Source organism: Pezoporus occidentalis, unplaced genomic scaffold (assembly GCF_034315485.1).
Source record: "Pezoporus occidentalis ecotype Australia unplaced genomic scaffold, CSIRO_AGI_Poc_V1 ctg161, whole genome shotgun sequence".
In the NCBI taxonomy this organism is placed as follows: domain Eukaryota; kingdom Metazoa; phylum Chordata; class Aves; order Psittaciformes; family Psittacidae; genus Pezoporus; species Pezoporus occidentalis.
This window is the reverse complement of record NW_026913437.1, coordinates 1,442,447-1,467,097: the sequence shown is the minus strand read 5'-3', so window position 1 is coordinate 1,467,097 and position 24,651 is coordinate 1,442,447. Positions and strand designations below refer to the sequence as shown.

At 46.9% G+C, this 24,651-nt stretch overlaps 1 protein-coding gene across 6 annotated transcripts in view; it reads left to right on the top strand.

The window, feature by feature from the left end:
• HTR2C (5-hydroxytryptamine receptor 2C) overlaps positions 1–24,651 on the top strand; it is a 186,431-nt gene that overhangs the window by 153,912 nt on the left and 7,868 nt on the right. For 4 of the 6 annotated variants that reach the window (XM_062612813.1, XM_062612815.1, XM_062612814.1 and 1 more), the window contains one exon: positions 21,598–21,798. The exons of 1 other annotated variant lie outside the window; for it this stretch is intronic. In XM_062612813.1, coding sequence (XP_062468797.1) covers positions 21,598–21,798 — 201 coding nt within the window. Of the gene's footprint in view, positions 1–11,159; positions 11,356–21,597; positions 21,799–24,651 lie in introns of those variants that run through there. One more of the 6 variants, XM_062612817.1, reaches the window with a different exon arrangement.

Sequence of the window (24,651 nt, the reverse complement as noted above, 5' to 3'; positions counted from 1 at the left end):
CATTAGAAAGGAACCTTTAAAAGCTAGATCTAATAAATAGAAGAGCAATGGGGTTACTGTTAGGTCCCCACATTATCTCTCTCAGCCCCAGTGCTAAATTCTCCATTGCAGGGTAGGTTCCTTTCCTTACTTTTCAGATAATGAGGTAAATGAAGTAGATTTCACTTCAAGCATAACCAGGAAATTGAATAGACACCTCTGCTTGTTTTCAGTGGCTCCCTTAGTTAAGAGAAGGGAAAATCATGCTGTCGGTTAATTCAGGACCGTGGTTACAAAGGAGGGAATGGCAGGATGGGTCATGCTGGCCTTCTCACCAGTTTGGCCTTCACGACATGGGCAGTGTGGCTGTCACCTTGTCAGTGAAGACCGAGGCAAAAACGTCAGGTAGGACAAGTGTCCTTGACCTTGCAGGTGGTGCCCAGTTGCTGGGTTAGGTGGACTTCAAGTCTCTCCACTCAGCCCCTGAATGTCCCTCCTTTGGTCACTCTTTCTTAAGTTGATCGCCAGTTCTTCAATTAATCTTTCTTAAATGTCTTGGGCTAATCAGTGAGTTGCATTTGACAATGTAGAATGTTTTCCATGGTATGCAGTTCCTAAAGACCTGAACAAATGAGTATGCTAATTAATGAGCATGTATTGAGGAGGGTAAATAAGAAACGACCACTGTTTAATCTCCATGGAGAAACTTCTGGTCAATTAAAAGTACTGGTGTGGGTGGGAGTCAGGTATTCTGCCTGCAACAGCTTCTGCCAGCACGTGGAGATTCTCCTCACCGTGGAGCGTTCTAGGGACAAGCAGTGGTGGGTTTGCATTGTCTGACGCTGATGGGCAAGAAAGAGACGGGCTGCTCTTTATCTACTAGGACTAGTGAAGGAGCGCAAGAGGATCTCGCCAGCTAATGTGAATGCAAATTACAGAAGGTATTCAACCTTCTTTGTCCTATCGAGAGGGGTTCAGAGCTGCTAACAGGTTGCTCTGGCCTGGCCAGCAAGCAGCCAGCACGCTCATCCTCGACTCGTGCCCAGGTTTCTCTCTTCTCTTTGAGTTTCAAACAACCCTGAACTGCTGGTGGCCTGACACAGCTTCCAGGAAGGCTGATATTAGGCACAGCATTCATTAGCCCCAACTGGTGGAGCAGCTTTTCATCCTGATGATTGTTATTACAGATAATTACCATCGCTATTATGTGGTGACACAGATGTGCTGAGCCCTTGCAGTAGCTGGTTTAGGACAGGCCATGGTAGGTTTGCACTGGGGAAGCAGTGCAGTTTAGCACTTTGGGTGATGATATTCAGGTACCTAAAACCAGCCAATCCTTTCAGAAACCCTGCCAAGTCCTGGCCTTGGGTGCATCCTGACTGCACCAAGCTCCAGATGGCAGCTGCCTGATCTTCAGAGATGATTTTTCATGCATGTTAATTTTAAACGTGTGACCTTTCTGTTTGTCCTGAGCAGCCATTGCAGCTTGTTCTTCTGCTTGAGGGTGGGTGAACGCACGCACCTGGGCTGCTTGCACTGACTGATGTCAGAAACTCGGGGATGGGGTTTGTTGATTACTCCTTCTCTCCAATGACACTTTGTACCTGGGATGTCAGCAGTGAAATTTATACCCAACAGCATCTATTAGTTTGGTATCTTTTGCCATCAGTAACGGCCACTGTCTGATACGCTGTGCGCTCAGCCAGCAGCATTCATTCTCTTTTGAAGTCCTTACAGCTTTCTTGGAACTCCAGCTAACCTAAATAGTTCTGTGAAATCTAACCCCATGCTGCGTCATTGCTCATCTTTTTTCCAGATTATTGGATACAGAGAAAGCTTTAATTTAGCTGTTGAGTGTCCTGCTGCTGAGTTTTCTCCACATGAACAAGTGCCTGTTTGCCTACTGTGACAAAGCTTGTGCTGCTGGAAATCTCATAGCTGCTGGTCAGGTGCGAGTCAAAGGCTGAAGAGCTGGAGTCAGCACAGGAGCTCAGGACTGGAGAGGTTTACAATACCTGGGGGGAGGAAGGAACGATGCTCCGTACCCTTTCTGAGCAGTGAATAAATCTGATCCCTTGTGTTAGCATCAACCTCTTCCAAAACACTTTGAGTAGGGGCCTTTAGCTTTTAATTGTTATACTGAAAGCTGGATTGGCTCCGTATGCATAAATTTCTTCATTTCTTCTTAATTTCATTTCTGCTCTCACCTGAGATTATCCATACCTCAGTTTGGGCTTTTTATCTTGCTTTTTTTAGGTTTTGGTTACATTTTTAATGTTGGACTTTGCACAATAAAGACGTAAAGGCCACAAAGCTCCGTGGTGCTTCAGAGCTGACATCTTGCTACTCTTACTGAGGCAGAATTGTTCCTTAAAATTGTCACAGGAGTTTAACTTAGTCCAGCCTCTTGCGGTTATTTCTCATTATTTTGATGTGTCTTTTTCTTGATGTCTTGTCTGCAAATGCCCTCAAACATTTTGAATTCCTTTGTTAGAAGAGATGAGAAATCAAATCTTCCATTTGCAGAATGGCACCAGTGGGAGCTGGATACAGTCGTTTGCCCGTTCTTTTTTCCAGTCTAACTGATGAAATTCCACTTGTTCGTCCAAGGAGCAGCCCCATCCCAGCACTGTCACAACAGGCAGGTTGTTTATGCCTCCAGTGCAGTATTCTCCATTGAGATAAACACTTCATCTGAAATTAGCATAAATGTCTCCTCGTTCGTTCTGTGTCTTTCTTTTTCTCAGTTGGACAGGAGGAGCTGCCAGGCATTCTGGAGGGGCTGTGGCAGCCCTGCAGTGGCTGCACAGTCAAAACTGGAGGTATTTGATTTGTTCTTGGCTTCTCCTCCAAGAGGTCACGCAGCGATGCAGAGAGAATGAAGAGTATTGGGTAGCCCAGGAATGAAGCGGAGGCACAAATGATGTCAAACCACGGTGCGGTTAAACGATAAAAGGTGTTTATGTGGGCGCAGCTGCCCCCTGATAGAGGCACGGTGCTGGAACTTGGTTTCATTTTCACAGCAATGAGGTAGTGCCTGTAACATCTGTGCTGATGGTTTCCGTTGTCTGGGAACATTCATTCTTCATATGCTCCTTTCTAAGCCTCGTTGAAGTTTTAGTCCTCATCAGGTTCAGAGAAAGATGAAGAATGGGCAGCCCATACAACTGTCTCCAGCTCTTCCATGGTGAGCTGCTGCCTTGGAAAACAAGACACCCAGCACTGATGCTGAGGTTCTGGTCTAGCAATAGAAAAGTTTCCTGGTGAAGCTTGTCTTTGCTTTCTTTCTGCTGAGTTTCCCCTTTTGAGGCAGTGCATGGGTTTTGGTTGCAAGGCTTACAAGCAAAGAAACGGTCTATAAATCAATTGTATAGATTCAGGGAAGCAAGCCAAGGAAGTCTGCTGCCTGCAGAAAGACTGTTGTCAATTAGGAGGTTTATTGTGTTAAAGCATTACTTTGAGTTGGGTTTGACTTCTGACCTGTCTCTCAACCTGAAGTTGGGTAGACCAAGAAGTGCTACAGAGCATACCTAGCTCATCTGAAAGGTAGCTCACTTCTAACATCTGCAGGACCAGTCTTCTTCCAGTAGATTAAATTACATGTGTTCAGCATTTGACCTGCCATCACTTCTCTGGGCAGATGCTAATGTCCTCTATCAGTAACTGAGCTGGTTTGTGCGTGTGCTGCAGCTGCAGGGACCGATTTAGAGAGCTTGTCACTTTTAACATCACAGCAACTGGCCCAGTGAAAATGCAGATTTTTGTAAAACCTTGGCTTGAATTGTAAATTCCTCCTCAGAAAAAAACAAATACAATCCATGGGACCCACTGTAAATCTTCTGTATGGAAGCTCTGAGGCTCTTTTCCCTCCCTTAGAATAAATCTGTCCCTTAGTAGGCCTCTGTGTGGCAACAGCAGCTGGTAGATTTGCAGCATTATCCTGCTGTGATGTGACATCCAGGAACATATTTCAGGACACTGGGAGGGAGAGGAGCAGGCAGGGCTTGCTGGTCATGCACCACAGGTACACTGAAGGGCATCCTTGGAGATGCTGTGCCAAGGCTTGGTCCAGCCTGCGCTCTGCAGGCGTGTGCTGCGAACTGAGCAGCTCTCTGGAGCCAGTGGGAAACAGGAGCCAGTTTCTGTGGTCAGCAAGAGCCTTCCTCCAAGGAAGGAGCTCGGTGCATCCATCCCTGACAGCGATGAAGACAGCGATACCTGAGCTCCTAGGATGCACCAGCTCACAGATTAGCTGCTCCCCACAAGCTGCTTGACCATCGCTTCAGCACTGCTTGGGTATGCTTGCACATGGTAAATCTTTTCTCTTTGCCAGCAGGAGGGCAGAGGCCCCCTTGCCTTAGGTCCCTGATCTTGCTCCCTGTGCTGCTGAGCACTGGCTGATGTGGCAAAGGGGCTGCTGTTGCAGGGAGGATTTTTCCCGAAGTAAATGAACACCAGCCTTAGGAGAGCCTGAATGGCATCTTTCTCACCTGCTCTTGGCAAAGCCTGGCAGTTTTGTGCCAGGTCCTTATGACTAATTAGAGCTCAGCTATAATCCACATTACGGAGTGTCATCTTATAGGACTCTGAAGACCAATTTATGCTGTTGGATACAGAGGCAGAACTCTTGCTATCTCATATTTTTTTTACCACCTGCCTCTTTCTTGTTATTTCTTCACTCTGAGCCGCCTCTCTATCATCCAGCTCTGCCTTCAGCCTGCTTCTTGGTGTAGGCAGATGTATACATTATTACCCTCCCTGCATTCATTCCCATTGACAAAAGGGTCTTGTCAATATGCCAGCTTTAGGAGAAAGCAATAAATGTTTCGCACTCATAAACATGCTTTTCTGCACCTCCTAACTTCTTGCTGTTAAGCAACCAGCTACTTCGGGTTAATGGAGCCTGTCATCTGCCAGGGATGACGTTGCTGCCCGTGGAGCTCAGGCTGCTCACTCCAGCATGGATGAACACAGCACAAGCGCTTCCAACAGCTCCTGTTTCTGGTAGCTTCCACCTGAGGGCTGGTCACGGAGCGGGTTGCATGGCTGCTTGCTGTTGGCTGCTAGAGATCCGTTGATCACACATCCCTTGGATCTCCCTCACTTGGATTTAATCAAACAACGCCCCTCCAGAGAGGTCGAGCAGAGCCCTGGGTGTGCGCTCAGGATGCACAGCAGTGGCTGGGGGCTGTGGTGGGTGTCACGAGCAAGCCAGGGGTGCACCAGCTGATGGTCTCAGCGTGTTACAGCCCTGCCAGCCTGAGCCAGTCCTGCCCTTGCAGGAAATGTGCTTGCAGCCCTGACTTCCACAGGCTGTGCGGGATGCTGCGCACTCATCCTTTGCCCTGTAGGTCTGAGAGGCTTTTTCTGAGATAAAAGGTGACCCATCAAGTACAAAAGAGAAGTTCTTTTGGTTTTCTTTTATCCTCCGTGCAGAAAACTGAAACCCAGGAATGCTAAAGAGCACGTTGGATTTTATTTGCTAAACAAGTTTCTGCCTCCCGTGTTCCGATCGATGGCAGCAGGCTGCAGGCAGGTAACAGGGTGTGGTTTATGGTTCCCCTGTGCTCACAGGTGGACCTAGGGAATGGCTTTCCACAAAACACCCCAGATGAGATCCTGACCATGCTAAACTCAGTGGGAACATTGGCAGCAGGTCAGAGAAGTGCTGCCAGAGCACGTCTCTGCCTCCTCCAGCCCTCTTTACGCTCTTCCTTCCTGGTCATGACCGTAGCTCTTGGCATGACTGTGACAGCATTCTTCACCTAGAAGGGTCCCAGGTGTTTTGCTGCTCTCTAAGCAGTCGAAAGGAATCCCTTCTGCCACTGCAGTGCAGCTCCCTGACGGCACTGCTGTTTGTTAGGGTTCAGCACCATCGCATGAAACATGAACCACTCTCCTGTTACAGCTTTCTGGTACGTATAGGTAAGAGACCTGATGCTGCCCAGTGGGAGTCAGTGCTTAAATATGCTACCAGGGCTGGGTCTCATTCTGAAGGGTTTGTCAGTTTGCGTTCACTTGCTTCATGTGGTTTGGGATGAAAAGCTTCTTGTGACTGCCTTTGCATTGGCTTTGTGGGGCTGGTTATCCTCTCTTTTGCTCTGTTTCCTGCTGGAAAAGATGTGAACTACTCTTTTCTGGGGTGGTTGAGACTGTTGATGATTTAATTTTTTGTTTATTTCATTGGTTTTGGTTTAAAAATGAAGATTTTTAAAAGGCAGGGAAAGCAAATTCCCCTGAGAGAAAGAAATCCCATTTTCCTGAGCAACGTGATCCAAACAGGAAAACAAAATTTTGACACAGTTTGTATTTCAAATGAAATTTCAAATTAAATTTGAAACAATGAGGTTCCAAGGAGCTCCCGGATCCCACAGAAACACAGGAGTGAAAAGAAGTTTCTGACATGCTATGTCCTGTTGTTTGCTACCAACTCTTAGTAAGACCCTGAGCTGCTGCAGCTATGTCTTACTCACATCTTACAGCTGCCAGATCCTGCTTCCTTTCCTTTATCTGCCTCCTGGTGGGATGCGGAGGCCAGGGTCTGGATGTAGCAACAGAAAACCCTGGCAAATCTGATCACCTTGGTGCAAAAGCAAAAATTCTTTTCTTTGCCAACCTCAACTTTCTTGCAAGAAGCAGTTTTAAATAGAAGAATGCTATCACTGCAGTGCGAGGAAAGCAGAGCCTCCACCTACCCTTCTACTGTAAGAAGTAAACGTGCTTTGCAGCTTCCCTTCAGAAGCCAATAAACTGCTTCCCCTTTGCAGTCTTATCCAGGGGAACGTGTTTCAGTATTTCATAGAACCCCAGCCTGGTTTGGGCTGGAAGGGACCTTAAAGCTCCTCCAGCTCCAACCCCTGCCACGGGCAGGGACCCCTTCCACTGGAGCAGCTTGCTCCAAGCCCCTGTGTCCAGCCTGCCCTTGAGCACAGCTCAGCTGGAGATGTGTTCTTACCCTAGGAAACACCGTGGAAGCAGCTCAAGGGGAGCACGAACCATGTAAAATGTCACGTGTGCGTCTCAGTGAGGATGTTTCCTTGGATGCAGCCTCTACAAACATAGCAGAAAAGACCATCAGAGCCCAACTTCTCCCTTCTCCCAACTTCCTGAGAGTGAAGGGAACTGTTCAAGTTGATTTCAGTGGGTTAACTCCTATGTACACTGCTTGAACACATGGCCTTAGAGTTACCTAATTTACCCATAGCATGTGTGCTGCATCCGATCAGAGAGCTGTTTGTCATGTCTCAGACACTAAATTGGCCAGGCATGTTTTGCCTGCCCGGTGTAATTGAGAATTGCCCATCCAAAATAAATCTTTTCTGTTCAGCTATGACTCACTGGAATGGGTTTGAATGGTGCACATTTAAATGCTGTCATTTAATGCAGATAGAGATTTAGATGCAATTATATTTTTGTATTTCTCCCTCTTGGTACAGACGTTTGGAAGGTGCGATGGGTTTTAAAGCTCACAGGAGTGTAAAGCCCCCAGAACCTGGAGTGTGTACAGTTCCATTTCTGTTTTACAGGGGTTGTCAGTTTGAAAACAGCAGCAGTGTTAATGCTGTCAGTGCAGTCTTCTCATGCCCAATTTGCTTCTGGATCAGTGAAGCTAACTGTGCTTTAAAATGCATGAATCTTTGTTTACTCTTTATGATAGTAGCCTGTTAGATCCAGTCATAGCTTTGCAAGTGCATTGCCTCGTTGTAATTAACTTTTATGGGTTTAGTGGAAAAGAAATACAAACTTCCATGCTTTGCAGCAAACCTGAAATTGATACAAGATAATGAGAGAGGCAGAATTGTGGTATGTAGGAAGACCGACCCTATGATGATAAACTGTGCCAGCAATAAATTTGCTGCTTTATAAAGGTGCCAGGCAGATCACGGAGGAAGATACCAAGGAAGATGAAGACAGCTGATGTGTTTCCTACAGACAGATTTAGCCTCCTCTGAATGGAAGAACAGGAGCACGTCCAGGTGCTGGGGCCATGGGAGACGTGGCCACACAGAGCCCTCCTTAGTTTTGTTTGATCTCCTCTTCTCAAACCTACAATTTAAAACCGAGGGAAAGGATTTTAGCAGAATTGCAGACATTTTACCAAGATCGAGTTCATTTTAGTCCATGTCATTGTCCGATAGCTATTTACCTGTGATAGCTTCTTAGATACGGGTGCTGGTCCCAGCCTGGGTGCCCCTTTGCACAGCTCACCTGAGCTCAGCTTTAGCAGCAGCTCGGGGCTCCCTCATTCCCACAGCGTGTTGGCCATCTGGAGACAGACACAGCTAGAAGGGGCCTCCCCAGCCTCCCGGCAGCCTGGTGCTCGGTGAGCAGGGGAGCAGCCGCCTGAGAGCTGACCTTTGTTCTATCGGTGGTTGTAACCCCTGTGATCCCTAAAGAAAAACGGAAAACAGAAAGGAAAGGGGAACAAAAGAGGTGAATAGAAAATGACAAGGAAGAGCAGAGGGGAGAGGACAGCAGCTCCTGCTCATCTTTACCCAGACATTAACCTGGGAAAGCGGGAAGTAGATGCTTGATTTAGACCTCAAAACGTGGATGTGTCCGTAGCAGCCCGGCCTGAGCTGTGACAGAGCAGTGCATCTCAATGCCTTTATTCATTCTGTCCATCCCAACCACCCCCCACCGGTTCCTCCTTTAGCTTCTGATTCCTCTTACACAGAAAAGCCCTCCCTTCCCCTCCTAGAAGGTGTGTGCAGCTAAATCTGGCTACGCTTTGACGCACCAAATATCCAGGATGTCTTATCTCCTGCTGGGAACTTGCTATCTCTTCTCACTCACCCCAGCCGAGTGAAACTGGGATGAGGAGCCGGTTGGTAGCATGTGTTTCTCAGCTCTTGCCAAAAAGCAGTTATAATTTCCAGGAACGGTCCTACTTGCAGTCTGGTGTAAAGATTAACATATGGCTCATTTTCCTGTGCTGGCTGCAGCTGCAGATATTGGAGAATGTAAGGGGAAACGCAGAAGGACTCCAAGGGTGGTCAGCTGTATTTCTGTACTCTGCCTTGATTTAATGTGGAATTGAAAAACTCTCTCATCCTTATTCTGTTTGGAAATTATGCCCTGCATTGACTCAGGGAGCCTGTTGTTGCATGCAGATAGATCACAGGATAGAGCCCCAGCCTGGTTTGGGTTGAAGGGACCTTAAAGCTCCTCCAGCTCCAACCCCAGCCACGGGCAGGGACCCCTTCCACTGGAGCAGCTTGCTCCAAGCCCCTGTGTCCAACCTGGCCTTGAACACTGCCAGGGATGGGGCAGCCACAGCTTCTCTGGGCACCCTGTGCCAGCGCCTCAGCACCCTCACAGGGAAGAGCTTCTGCCTGAGAGCTCATCTCAGTCTCCCCTCGGGCAGGTTAAAGCCCCATCCGGCCTTGGCCTGCTCCTCATCCACCACCAGGCAGAGCTCTGTGCTGGTCATTGCCATAGATGGTGATACTCCCCCCTCTCCCTTGCCTGTCCTTCCTGAAGAGCCTGTATCTTTCCATTGCAGCCCTCCAGTCACAGGAGCCATCCCACCACATCTCTCTGATGCCAATAAGGTTGTAGCTCTGCAGGCACATTCCCTGTGTTATGTGCATAGAGGCATTTAAGTTGGGTGATGGAGCCAACTTACTGGCTGTAGTGGTTTGTGCTCTTCTTCAGGTGCTTTCCTGCTGACCTGCAACCCCTTAGATGCCTCATTTTACTGTTTGGTATATCTGATCCTATCAGATTTGTTGCTTTATTGTATTGTTTTATGCAGCCTTTTGTGAAAGGAAGTGTGATTTCTGTTCAGTGTATGGTAACCTCAGTGTTCTTTAAGTACACAGTAACCTCCTAATTTCTTGCCTAAGGGCTCAACCTGAGTGATGGTGCCATGACATGACCTCAAGGAATAGACTACTGCATTTGTAGAAGACATGCATGGAATGGGCACCCCAGCCTTTGAGCTCAAAAGCATGGGAAAATCACTCGCTGCCATGATGCAGACCTGTAGATGTATAGGCAGCTGCTTTACACAAGATGGAAAGAAATCCAGAGAAACAAGGTGAAATCTGTGAAAAGCACTTAGATAGATTGTGAGACAAACGTATCAGTGTAGTACATTAGTTTGAATTATGAATGTTTCCAGGATTGGGTCAATTAACTCAGAATTAACTCAAATTTTCCGTCTTCCTTTCACATCTGCCTGGTGAATTGATGTCATTAAATTCTCCTCAGCAAATTACAATTTTAATGTCTCTCCCCAGTTCACATGACTTATCCCTTGAAATTCGGGTTCTTGAGTTGTCTGATAGTCATTAAAATGTGTGCAAATACCCTCGTAGGTTAGTTCACTTCCCTGAGACCTAATGGTAAGAGTAGAATTAAGGTCCCACTTTGTGTTTTATCAGCACATGCTGGGAAAGAGGCTCTGATGTGATTCATGTGTTTGCATGGTAATTAAATGGAAATTACATTGATGGAACGGGGCCACATGCCAATTGCTCTGCCTTGCACTAATTTGCACGCTGCCTCATTGACGCAATACACCGCTTTTCTGAATGGACACCTCAGAAGAGAACCAGAATGGATCCTCACTGGCTTTTCTGCCAGAGTTGTCATTAAAGATGCTAATGGCATGAGGGGAGTTTGTGCATGAGCCTGTCACAGAGCCCAGGCTGTGATTAGCACTGTGTGCTATAGCAACATTTTGGTTTCATGCATTAGTTTCAAACATATATTCTGCTTTTCCAGACTCGGTGTTCTCTGGTTGTGATGAGTGTCGGTGTTGGAAAACTGCAGGAGCTCTGATAAGCACGGTGACAGCAGTGGGTTTAGTGAGGGAATCTCTCAGTTCCCAGATGGAAAAGGTTCAAGACTACAAAGTTCAATGAGTAATGAACGTGAAATACCCTGTTCCTCTCTCAGCTCTTAGGTGCAAGGGTTTAGGAGCAAGGCAGGACGGTTGATAAGGTTCTGTTGATTCTCTGTTATTTCTCAGGTGGTTTGATTTCCGTTCCTGTTGGCATGTTGGCAGCAGGCTCTCTCCTCCAGCTGTGCTGGAGTTATCGGGGCAGACCAGTTGTTACCCTGACCAGTCTGCTCCCACCTTCTGAGGGAGGCTCATTTTTTCAATGTGTTTATTTTAGGTGAGTTTTGGGGTGTTTTGCTTGGTTTTATGAATATCTGTTTCCAGCCCCAGTCAGAGGCAGCAGCTGTAGAAAGAGGTCTTGGTGTTGTTGAGATATGGAAATTGTATGACACGTTTTCACCGTACGTATTTGGCCCCCACTGGGATGCAGGGGACTGTAAATGCGCATCTGACACCTATGAATATTGATGGCTGGGTTTAGGAGGCAGCAGAGCTCTGTCCTTCCATCCACCCCGTTGTTCTGAATGGTGATTGCCTCTCACTCTGCTGTTTAAATTTTGAATTTTGGGGTGAGATTTTGGATTTGCTAGTTAAGCTTTTGTTGATTCCTTCAGATCTGCTGAGATTAATGGAGAGTGACATTGGGTTTATACACAGCCGAAATCAAAAGGTGTGAGTCTCATTTGCTGTTAGAATCTTGCTAGCTGGCTCCAGCCAAGAGGCACAACAGCAGAACAAGGTTATTTGTTTGATGTAAGATGTAAGTTGATGTTGACAAGCATGAACACAGGAAAAACAACTTCCAAGATGAAGTCCTTTCAACATTCCCTCTATAACTTACTTCATCTACTTTCCATAATGATTTTTCCTAGCTTTTTCTGGTCCATAGTGGGATAAGCACTTTGGGATAAGTACCTCCTGTATCTCGGGGTAACTAGTTCTACTACAGCACCCATATTACTCATTTACGTTTGTTAAATCGATAGCAACACTTATTTTATTACATTTTGCTGGATCATTATGTTTACACATTATTTTATTATCATAGTTACCACTGGGTTTGATTTGTAATCAAGTGCAAGATTACACTGTAATAGTAGCATAACCATGATAATAAAATAACATTGCACTTGATTACAAAGCAAAAACAAGTCTATCAAAAAACCCAGTGGTATAACTTAACTAAATAGCATTTCTTTAGTTTCCTTTTCCACCTCATGAGACCACTATAATTTCCTGGGTAATAGTATTCTCTCGAATATGTCAGTACACCCACACTTCATTTATCCACATTAAATTAAACTTCTAGTTCATGTTAATGGAACTTGCAGTGGGCCTACGATCTCTGCAAAACTCAAAAACAAAGGAGTGCAGCTGTGCCGAGAATGTGGTAATACGGGAAGTTGTACGTTGCCTCTGATGCTGCCCATCTGGAATACTTCCACATGCGGAAGGAAGCGTTGTTATGGGGATGTGATCCCCTTGTCCTGCATTGCTCTTTTCAACGCAGCCCTTCCGAGGATTCCAAACCGATACCTGCCTCATTCATCAGAGAGGGACATCAAGTCAGGAGGATGGATGTTGCCCCTTTGGACTGAGGGATGTCCCCAGAAGTCCAGGATGTGAGCATGAACGTGCATGTGTTGGCATAGTCTGAGGTGTTTCTGTGCAGAAGGCTCTGCTGGGTTGACCTTTACATGTGCTCGTGCAGCAGTTTGACAAGTGTGGCGTTCTGTAGGCTGTAAACACTGTGGCATGCAAGTACTGTGATCTAAGATGAAATCTTACTCCAGGTCAAGTCTTACAGCAGACTCTGTTAGTGGTGAGCGGTTTTAATTGGTAACAAGGTGTGTACAAAATGATGCAGATCTTTAACATCGCATTGTGTGGCTGTCACATTGAATTGAAGTATGGTTACTTGGAGGAAAAGGCTGATTTAGCATCACACTGCATTAGGCTGGGTTGGGGGTCTGTCAGCTCTACTGGGCAGGCATAGGGGAAGCAGGCGTACAGAAGCCCCGTGTGCATCTGAGGTACTCTGTGACATAAGGACAGTAGATGGCACTCAAGGATATGGAGCAGAATTTCTAGGCTTCTCAGCAACCCCCAAATCCTTGCTTTTTTCAGTGGCTTCTGTGGAGCGCTCTCACGCTGGCATTTCTACCTGTACAGCCGCAAAGAATCAGAGGTGCCTGTGGGAAGCCAAACAGGGAACGTGGTTTGCAAGTGCTCTGCTCTGAGAAATATCAGAAATGGAAATAAACGTCTGTGAGAATGACCAAAACACAGCTTATTTCCCTCGCCTGCAGTGATTTCTTGTCATTATGTCTCACAGACTGCTTGTGCTGCCTTTTAAGCTCACCAGAAAAGCAAAGTGAGACTCAACACCGGCATGAAGTTCAGCCAGGCAGTTAACCCGCTGTCCCTAATAGCCTTCCTGCTGTTGAGGAAGGCACACTGCACAGTGAGAAGGAAAGCCGACTCACTGAACGACTTTGTTATCCCTAAATTAATCACAGCACTTGAGCAGGGGTTGCATTTTCCATCGGCATTAGACTGGCGCAAGTGCAGCGCTGTGCTGTGCTGAACAAGGACTGAAAGGCTGCTTGTATCCTGGTCGCATCCAGCAGCCTGTGAGCAAACGGGAGGCAAAATCACTGCTGCTTTGCAAACTGCAGATCTTGCTTTACATCACCTTGTGCTTTCCATCCTGAGCTGCAGTTCTTTACTTCCTCCCACACGAGGAGGGGATATACTGGCCACTGTGCAAGGGACAGCAGATTAACGGAACTCCTGAAGACATCCGTATCTGCACACTCAAAGTTGATGCTAATGATTTGAAGGAGTTGCTTGGAGTAAGTACGTCAATTCTTGTAAAATTGGGCATCTTCCTGGAATATTCAGCAGAAGCATTGGCTGGTTGACAGTGGCAGACCTGTGCTCTCTAGGTACAGACCCCCTTACATCGTAATGAAGGAAATCCTACTTATGGCTGTGTCTGAAATCAGGAATGTTACCAGGATTCGGAGGCCGGTTTGTCCAGCTGCATTGCTGGGAGGGAGCCCGAGCTGAGAAAGAGGTTTAGATGGAGATGGGGAACAATTCCTGCCCCAGAGGGTGCTCAGGCATTGGAACAGGCTGCCCAGGGCAGGGCTGCAGTCACCGTCCCTGCAAGTGCTCACACCCTGTGGAGACGAGGCCTCAGTGCCATGGGTTAGGGTGGCCTTGGCAGGGCTGGGGTAAGGGTTGGAGTGGAGGAGCTGAAAGGGCTTTCCCAACCTGGTAGATTCCATGATTTGGTGGTTCTGTTAATCCCAGGTGGGCTCCCAGGCAGCTGTCAGGGGGCCGTGGAGGTCTAAATTGCCTCTGAGTTTTGATGAAATCAAGCCCAAGACCTAAACCCAAATCCCCTCTGCATGGTTGTGTGTCCCCTCACTTGCCACAGAGCCATTCCTAGGATCAAGCCATTGTCTATGCTTTATTTGACATGAAACACTCTGGGTTCAAGCAGATGGCTTCTTTGTTCCAGCTCAGGTGACTGCTCAGCAGGCAGCTGCAATCTGAGTAACGGCCCATCATCTTCAGTGCTGAATTTTAGGTTCCTCAAATGATCGGTGTGTTTTATAGCAGCTATTTCTTGTGATAAGGGATTTTCTACAATTTCATCAGAACTAGGAAAAACCACCGGTTATCGTCCCATGCTTGTGCACTTTGTAATGAAACGGGGTTGGAAAATGCCTCTGTTTTTACATTTAGAAGGTATTTCATTTGGGGCCTGTGTTGCCTGGGGGCTTGTTTTCCAGTGCAGTGTTGGCTCAACTGTTGCTTCATTGGTTGTTTGAATAGCGGGTCAAGGCTGATCCGTACCCTGCATGAGAGGCCACTGTCCTGACGTTGTGCTGATGTGCAGAACATTGGTGAATGTGTTATTAAACTGTGGTCTCTTTCAGATAAAGTCTTGTAGAGAACGTGTATCTCAGAGTTGTGTGAAGGAATCATCTCTCTGTTGGAGTTACAGTGCAGTAAGGAGCCCTTGAGATGGAGTTAGTGATAAAATTCAATTAATTGTATCATTGCCCCATTAATTGTCTGTATCATTCCAAGTAAAAATTCCAGATGTAGCTACAGATGTTGAAACTGTGAGCAAAGAGCATGACTGAGCCGAGTTTTCCCTCTGACTATTTCTGTCAAACATCATTTTAGTCTCCAACAATAAATGGATTAATGGGGCGAAAGGCACACCAGAATAACTGACATTTCCTGGAGAGATGCTGCCTTTGGGATGGCAACAACATTCTCCATGTTTTCTTCTTAGCAAACATCCCACTGTATTAGCAGGGTTGTTTTAAGCAGTCTGTGTTAGAGCTGGCTCCTTGCATTTATAATACTGCTTAAATGACATTCAAGCAACCTTTCCCTCAATCAGATAATTACATCCATTCTGGCTTTAAATTTGCTTCTTTCTTACAAGTTCTGTCAAGACTGCAAGTCACTGCCATCCTGGATAGAAAGCAAAAGCTAACGCGGTTATTTGAAAGTCTCAAAACAGCAGAATGGGCGCAATTGTTTAATTTGCAATGAAAGAGTCACATCAGTTAATCACTGTAACGTGGGGTCTTCATTGATGGAGGGGGTTTCTGCAGGAGAGCCCTTGCCTGGTGCTCCGTGCCCCAGGGCACCACTGGTACCGTGCTTACAGCTCCACAGGGAAGGTGAAAACCAAATAGCTCAGAGGAAAACCAAAGCTCAGGAATGGTGTCATGGCCCAGTTTGGAGGTGGTGGGTGGCACAGACTCCAGTAAATCCTTCGTGTGGTGTTGCACTATGGCAAAACAGGGCACAGAGGTTCAAGAGCAGGGTCCCGGCAGTGGTCTCACCAGCACTGTGTGGGCAGTGTCACCCTCCTTTTCTTACTTGGAGGTCGTCTCCACATTCTTAGCCATCATATCACCTGGGAGCCCACCCTGTGCTGTGCATCTGATGGGGCTTCAGACTTGCAGCTTTCAACAACAGTCTTTCCCCTAAAAGGCACCTTCATTCATCATGTGTAGGTTATGGCCTTCTGCTTGGCTCTAGTGAAATGTGTGCTGTTTATAAGGGGTCCAGATAGCTTTAGGATAAACTATTTTTCCTCTAGAAAAATGCAGGCTAGAAACTTACAGCTAAAGCCAATTTCTCATGGAATGCAGTGCCCAGGAGTTCAATATGTTAGAAAAACACCAAATTCCCCTCTAGTGATGATAAAATCAGAGGCAGCCATTCCTCGAACCAGGGAGCTTAGCTGCGTGTGTGGGATCTCTCCTGCGGACGCTCATGCTGGTGAACACTGGGGACTGCAGGGGGTCAAGCAGGACATTCGGTACTTGTGGGCCATGATGGAGGTTTTCAGCACTCTTGGTTGTGTGACTTGGGATGTCTCGGAGCCATTTGCCTGTGGAAATCCGAAAGAAATAAATTAGCAACAGAAATAGATAACATAGCTTTACACTTACTGATGTGGTGTTCCAGGCTGGGAAATACTTTACTTCCTAGATAAGAGAGAGAACCATTTAAATGCTTTCGTTCTCTTGGGAATAATGCAATGCTGTAATGTTAAAACTGTATGTAATTGCTTTCTATTTTTGTCAAGCCTGTGGCAACAACAGAACTTTAAACTGAATGCTGGAAAAGTGTGGTTAGTATAAAAAGCTTCAGGTGAATACATTAATGGTTCAATGGGGTTAAAAAGACTTTTAGCAGTGGGCAGGGGCTGGCTTTTCTCCATAGCCCATAACAACGGCTTTGCCTGGAACGTGTGAAAGAAACATGGAATCAAATGGGTTGGAAAAGCCCTTTCAGCTCCTCCAGTCCCACCGTTCCCAGCACTGCCCAGGCCACCCCTAACCCATGGCACTGAGGCCTCGTCTCCACGGGGTGTGAACACTTGCAGGGACGGTGCCTGCAGCCCTGCCCTGGGCAGCCTGTTCCAATGCCTGAGCACCCTCTGGGGCAGGAATTGTTCCTCAGCTCCATCTAAACCTGCCCTGGTGCAGCTTGAGGCCGTTTCCTCTTGTCCCATCCCTTGTTCCTTGGGAGCAGAGCCCAGCCCCTCCTGGCTCCATCCTCCTGTCAAGCAGTTGCAGGCAGCGATCAGGTCCCCCCTGAGCCTCCTCTTCTCCATCTGAACCCCCCAGGTCCCTCAGCCCTTCCCCATCACACTTGGGCTCCAGGCCCTTCTTCAAAAGCCACTTCAGTCTGGCAGAAAGTGACAGCTTTGGGGCACATCTGGGTCGCTGTTTCCCATCATCTCCAAGCTGCTCTGAGTTGCAGCAGGGAAACGTGAGCGAATGCTGCTCCTCTGGCTCTGAAAGGCCTTGTCCTCATTTCCCAGGGGGTTACGGGAGGAATTAGTCCAGGATTTTTGCCACTGACCTGTCAGAGAGCCAGAGCACAGATCCGTGTGTGGCACGGAGCAGATCCATGGCAGCTAGAGGACGATGGAAGATGTGCTCCAAGCACGTTCTGTGTTGCCATGTGAACTGCTAGGAAACTGCTTTGTACTGAGGTTAAGATTCATTCCAATTCATGATTTCCCACCATTTTTAGTTGCAGAAGTTCAAGATCTGCTGGTAGTTAAAGCAAAATGTAAAGCAGAAAGCCAAAAAGCTTGTATCTTTGCATGTATCTTTGGTTTTGTCCAAGCCAGTGAACAGCATTAAAAGAGGCTGCATTTCAACAGATAAACCTCTCTAGTTCTTCTGCATCTCTTAGCTCTGGGGTTTTCCTTGTATAAATGCATATGTAGATATACATTATATATGTATGTGTGCATACATATATAATGTGTATATATATCTCTCATTGCAATATATAATGTATATATACATCTCTCATTGCAATATGTGTCTAAATGTCACTGTGAGTCTAAAAGACCAAGTATGCCCATATTCTTCCTGTGTGATCTTTAAGGGTGGTTTTCACCCTTTTAACCATCCTGACAGATGCAAACCAAGCCCTGGGTAAACACAGGAAGTCCAAAGTCATCTCCAGATTCCTGTTCATGGTTAGAAAAACCCGTGTTGGTTGCAGCTTGCTGCGAGTTTGTCATGAAACATTTCTGATGCTACAGGGGTGAATTTTACGCAGCTCTTCACTGTCTTGTGGTGTGAGTGGGTATTCTATCACTGTTATGCCCCATTTGTCCCGAGTGTCGCAGTGTGTATTCCCAGGGCAGACTGTGCTGTGGAAGTAGTACATTTGTACAGGCAGTGGTTGCTTTTTAACATGTAAATTCAGTGAGCCAGTCCACTTGTAGCATGGGGGTGTCTGTGACCGCACGACTCCTGTCCACTCCAGCTTGTCACGGAAAGCTGGGTAAAGCCCACGAGGTCTTGGAGGCTCTGTGGAGAAGGAAGGGGTTTGTATCAGCCTCCTGCAACCCCACGGTTTCTTTTCGTCACAGCGTCTAACACATCTTTCTTCATCAGCCGTTCTCCTACAACCTGGAGTCATTCAGTGTTCCTGTCATTGATTTTGCTCCCGTTTGCTGTGGTTTGGGTTCTTGGGTCAGCTCCTGCTGCAGGGGCTGGACGTTCTGCCTCTGCTGCTGCGAGCAGCACAGTGCCCGCAATCGCAGCTACACAGCACTTTTCACCCGCACGCCTAGAACCTCTGACAAAAGTGATTCGGTTTCATTGTCGCCGCCTTTCGTGATGTAAAGCAGAAGGAATTGAAGGGACCTCTCCTCTGACATCAGGTGAGCTGCACACAGAGAAGCTCTGCAGCTTTGCCAAAATGCCTTTGAGTTTCTGTGTTTTGCTGGCATAGTTTGGGCCCATCTCTGTGTTCAGTGGCAGGCAGGAACCGGGGTTTGCTTTTTCCTACCAGGGCAGGAGACAAAATCCCCCCTCTGGACCATGACTCCTGGTTAAATGCGAGTGTCTGACCCATGTTTCCCATGAAGAAGGACGGTGCCTCAGGTTCCATGAGCTGCTATTCAGAGTTGGAGGCTGAAGCGGTATACACAGGCATTAGTTTCCTTCCAGGGTTTCATACATGATGTTTTTATCCTGCTTGGAGCCAGAGGCTAACACTCATCTCTCATTGCAATAGTTTTCTATCTGCTTTTCTCTGTGAATTTGTCCAGTGTAAACTTCTAACATCCACAGAATTTCTGAAGGCAAAAACATCTGCAGTTTTATTACACGCTGGCTAAAGAAATATCACCTTTTGTTCTGACCTGGTGGATTCACTTGATTTCCTTCAGCACTCTCCTATCTGCTCTACCAGCCTGCCCATTAAATATGTGACTGATTTGAAGGGCACAGATTAATTCAAGTCATAAAAATCAGAGTTTCTTACCAGGAATTTGGGGTTTGCTTCTCCGGGTGTTCAGTACAGTTTCATCCCTTCTGGAGCCAAATTTGAACTGAGATTCATGCTTTCTGTTGGAAATGCAATTACTAAAGCTTAGAAGTACTGCTATTACCTAGTTCACATCAATAGCAGGAGTTGTTCCAGGGGAAATCAGTCATGGGAAGTGGTTGGGGTAGCTTGAAGGAAGAAGTGGAGAAGTTACTCATCATTCAGTAATGCTGAGAAGGTGGTTGCTGTAGAAACCTCTTCCAGGTCTAGCAAATGCCAGGAATCAGATGGAACCCACTGCAGTGCCATAGATCAGATTGAAGATGCTGCATGCACAGGGAGCCTGGAGGCCCTTTCTGGAGACACTGAAGATTTCCTGGCCTTCTGCCTGATGTGGGGAGCAGCCATCACCATCACCATCATCCTCCTGTGCAGAGGCTGCAGCACAGTCACCGTCACCCCATGCACATTCACCAGGACCACTTCATCCATCACAGCATGGTCCTGGTACTTTTCTCCAGGTCTTGTACCTGTAACTCCTTTCAGCCTGTATCAGAAAGCAGCTTAAGGGATGAAGTAGGGAGGGATAAAGTGTGACTGAATGTGTTTTAGCTTGGGCTGACAGCAAAAGCCTGGGGCTGTACAGGGAGTTAGGTCCTGCTTGAAGGAGATCAGGCTTGTTCTTCCCTGGAGGCATCATTAAAGACCCAGCAGTTCAGAGGTGTGCTTTGTTGGAGCTCTGAGCTCATTTACAGGCTGATGCCAACGAAGCCCTGACTTATTGCAAAGTGTGAACAAGAGCAGGGTGCGCAGAATTTGATCATCGCTTCATAAAGGTTCTGAGTCATCATTTAACCAAGTTCAATTCGTTTGCACTGCAGACGTGCCCTTTAGAGTAAAGATGCTCCAGACACAAAGTGCTTTACTCAGTTCCCTTTGATAAGCACCTCTTGCTTGCTACATTGAATTTCAGTCCACTTACAGTCCATCTAGTAGGAGTGGTGCAAACTTGCTGACATAAATGGTTTATCTCCCAGGAGCCGAGGTCTTGTTATGTGGGTTTTGTGAGTTACTTAGTGCATCTCCCGTGGGTTTCCCACTGGTAAAATGAGCTAATGTGTCTGTCTCGTCCTGCCATGCTCTGTGTGTAGGATTCCTGGGCTGCGCTTGGACAGTTTGTAATGACTTGCTCTGGTTCAGTTCATCTTGGCTTGTGCATGTGAGGTGTCCTGGGTCTCTCTTGGCTGGGTAATCTGTTTCAAAATGTGCTTTCTGAGACTAACATTTCTCCCTTTCCACTCGCGAGCAGTAGGATGGAGCTGCCTTGTGCTTAGTATGACATTGATTCTGCAGAGTGATGTTTCTGATCCTTGGGGTGAACTTTGAGATTGCTTTAGATACCCATGTTTGGAATGAAGACACAAGAATATCTCAGTATTCAACTGTCATGAAACCTCTCATGCTTTCAGCTGCTATAGATACTGTTGATTTGTTTTGATAAGTGCGTTAGAGCTTGGCAGGACGTGTTATTGATCTCACACAGCCCACTCTGAGCATTAACATGGGAGTATCATTCACAAATCAATTTTCTCTGTGCTTTGATTTAAATACCAGTGCCCCTGGAGGATTTTTCTGGGTCACTTTTATTCTCCCGCTGTACTTCAGCTCTGAGTAAACTGAGTAATGATGAACGAAGGCACCCAAATGAGCTGCGTGCCAGCTGCTGGCAGAGGTGGCTATCTGGTCCGTTCAGTTTGCTGGCACACTTGTTTCTGTAAAGGATAACACTCAGCTCTGCCTGCGTTCAAAGCAGTTTCCAGATTTCAGGCGCTCAGTCCCAGCTGCTCTGTAAGGAGGCAGCTATTCCTCTGTTATTAAGGCACGCTGCCTAGGGGGAATATTTAAGGTAAAGTACTGTCATTTAGCTAGTTGTTAGAAAAACCTGGCTGCTGCCTTGCTCCTCAGCAGACAGGAACTGAGAGGTATGTATCAGGAAAGCTCTAGCGAGGCTCTGGGGGAAGCTAATGCCACGTCGCACTGTGCGAGCCATTCTAAGGCTGTGGTGAGGTAATGTAAATTAATGTAACATTTGATTTTGTGCAGATGTGGCTGAGAGATGAAGAGGGGAGCGGAGTTAGAACGGTCCCTTGGAGGCACTGCCAAATTAACGTTCGCTTGCCTTTAGCTACTGCTCGTGGAAAACAGATGTGGGGGAACTGGGTATGGGTTTGCGGAGTGTCGGGAGCCAGGGGCTGCCTGGAGAGAGGCCCTGCGAGAGGTTTCCTTGTCCCCTCCTCATGCACGTGCCCCTTGCTGGTCTCGTAGGGTTAAAATACCCCGCAGGTTTCTCAGAAATGATGGCCTGGCTTCCCAGATTATTTCCTTTCCTTTTTTTTCCTTTCATTTCTTTTCTCTCTATGTTTCAGATTATGCTTGGCCTTTGCCTAAACAGTTGTGCCCTATATGGATTTCCCTAGATGTGCTCTTTTCAACTGCATCTATTATGCATCTCTGTGCCATCTCTCTTGATCGGTATGTAGCAATACGCAATCCCATTGAGCACAGCCGCTTCAATTCCCGCACCAAGGCTATTATGAAAATTGCTGCAGTTTGGACCATATCCATAGGTAAGCAATGCGGCTCATGATCTTCACCGTGTCGTAATGAATGATAGTGTTCCTCCAATTTTCATTTAGGGTTTTTAAGAGGAGACTCAAATTAATTTACCTGGCCTGCATGCCTGAATGTAAGAGATGATTGCTGGGAAACACAAGTCTTTCATTGCAGCTGGTCAGCGACCAAAAGAAGCAGCAGTCATTTTTCAGAACCCCACCACTTCTGATGCTGAAGCATTGCTGCTGTGTTCATAGCAATATGCCGATAAGACAGACAAATGGTATCATAAAACTGCTAAGTAACTAAAGCAGAAAGTAGCATTAGCAAAGCCTATGGAAGGAAAACTCAGCCGGTACAAATGACATCTACAGTGCAGTTGCTGCCGATAAACTCGCTCAGATTGTGGCAGTGGTTCAAGTGAAGTGGTGCAGAATGAAGGCAGGGTAACAGAGAGGGATTTACTGCTCCTGTGCAGGCTTTGGAGGTTGTGTTACACTCTGCCACAGCAGGATTGCTGCTAGTACTGAGCTGGCAAACTTGAAGTCATAGTAAATGAGGAGTAGACATAAAAGAAGGCACTTTTGTATCACTCCGATAAAAAGTGATAAATGAAGCAGCAGTAAAATGAGGGAAGAAAGGCAAAATGATAGCCAGAGGTTTCTGTAATGTCAGGAATTATGTGAAGGAAAGGAATTTTTGGGGGGAATTGTTTCAGTGCTCTTTATAAAAGAGATCTTTGAGGCAGGATCAGAAGTGTCTGACCGTTTCCCTCTGCCATATTGCCTTTTTTGCTTGAATAAAGTGCAGTCTTACAGAGATTTCATAGAATCGTAGAATCATGGAATGGTTTGTGTTGGAGGGACCTTAAAACTCCCCCAGCTCCAGCCCCTGCCACGGGCAGGGACCCCTTCCACTGGAGCAGCTTGCTCCAAGCCCCTGTGTCCAACCTGGCCTTGAACACTGCCAGGGATGGGGCAGCCACAGCTTCTCTGGGCACCCTGTGCCAGCGCCTCAGCACCCTCACAGGGAAGAGCTTCTGCCTAAGAGCTCATCTCAGTCTCCCCTCTGGCAGGTTCAAGCCATTCCCCTTGGCCTGTCCCTACATCCCTTGTCCCAGGCCCCTCTCCAGCTTTCCTGCAGCCCCTTCAGGCACTGGAGCTGCTCTCAGGTCTCCCCTTCAGGAGCCTTCTCTTCTCCAGGCTGCCCCAGCCCAGCTCAGCTCTCTCAGCCTGGCTCCAGAGCAGAGCTGCTCCAGCCCTCGCAGCAGCTCTGTGACCTCCCCTGGGCTCGCTCCAACAGCTCCACGTCCCTCTTGTGCTGTTGCCCAAGAGCTGGACACAGCTTTCCAGGTGGACCCAGTGAAACCCCACACAATTTCCAGAGGATGGAACAAGTTAAATTCCATCCTTCAGTATTAAATATCACAAAAGATTTGTACATTCCTCTGCATGATCAAATACCAAATTCAGAGCAAAACTGAAGTGCAGGCTGCTCAGTTTGCATTTCCTAAATCCTACTTCAGCTGGAATGAAGAAGCTTCAATGCACCCCATGTAAAGAATTCTGAATTCGGTTCCTGAAGCAGAATTTAAAAAAGGAAGTAAAAAGCATGTAATTTATCTTAATTTAGTCGCTTTTGCGTTCTCTTTTCCTGGAATGTTAATGCTGACAGCAAACTATGTAATAGAGGTTCTTTGCTCACTGAGCTATAAATTTGGCAGGTTGCACAAGCCTAAACCTATGATTAGGTTTTTAAGCAGGGGAACATAACAGAGCCCTCCCGTCTGTTGACAATTACTTTATGAATGGGTCTTTCCAAAGTCCTCTCTGTTCTAGATTCAAGTCCATCACTGCCAGTTGTCCTGTGCTTAGCAAACGTGGCCTGAGCAAGGTTTTCCTGTGTTCAGTTAAAGTGGGTGCTGTGAAGTGCTGGGCTTGTAACTGTGAGGCTTGTGATAGATAGCGCTGTACTGAGGCTGGCAATGCAACACGACTGAAAGTGAAAATCAGTGGGAGATATGAGCTGGCAGAAATTGGTGTTGTTTCAAGACTTCAGGCTTTGCACAGCTTGGAGTGCAGAGATGTTCACGTGTGATACGTGAAGCTGACCATCCCACCGCACTGCCTGTATCCATCCCTCTGTGAGGAAGGTGGCTTGGGGGCACCCTGGCCAAGCAAGGAGATCCCTGAGCAGCTCCCAGCAGGAGTGATGAGGAGCTGGTCAAACTCTCATGCACACTGTGTAACACAGGGGAAGGTGTTAACTGGGTGACAGCAATGTAAGAGAATGACCACTTCACTTTGGAAATGTGACTGACGGGACGTTGGTGATGTGGAAGGCTGCGCTCGTGTTGCTTCCGATGGGAATACAAGTGAAGCCCTTGAATCCTGAAGCTCTGGTGACCTGCACTGCAGCCTGCTGGCACAAAAGGGGTTTTCCTCTGCTTCCCAGAAAGCCCAAGATTTGGTAATTTGCTAGAGAGCGCCGGAATGACACATGCTGCCAATTTCCCAGCTCACAGCTATGCATCCTTAGTAACAGTGTTGGTTCCATTCACTTGGTAAGTGCCCGAGACAGGGCCATCCTTCAACTTCTGGTGATTGTATCAGTGCCATAAGGAGACCCCTTTTTTGTTTGAAAACAGAGCAAGTAACCAGACAAAGGAATTGCTCTGTTGAACTCTGGTAATATGATGATATGTGCTGTGCTAAAATGGGAGTTTTTTTCTTTTCATCCTCTCCCTGGCCCTCTAATAACATTATCATTTTGATTTAAGGTAGATATTAAACTTTAAAGAGGAATTTTACATCCACATTGAACTTTCATACTACATCGTTTTATTGAGGAGATCTATTTATGGAAGT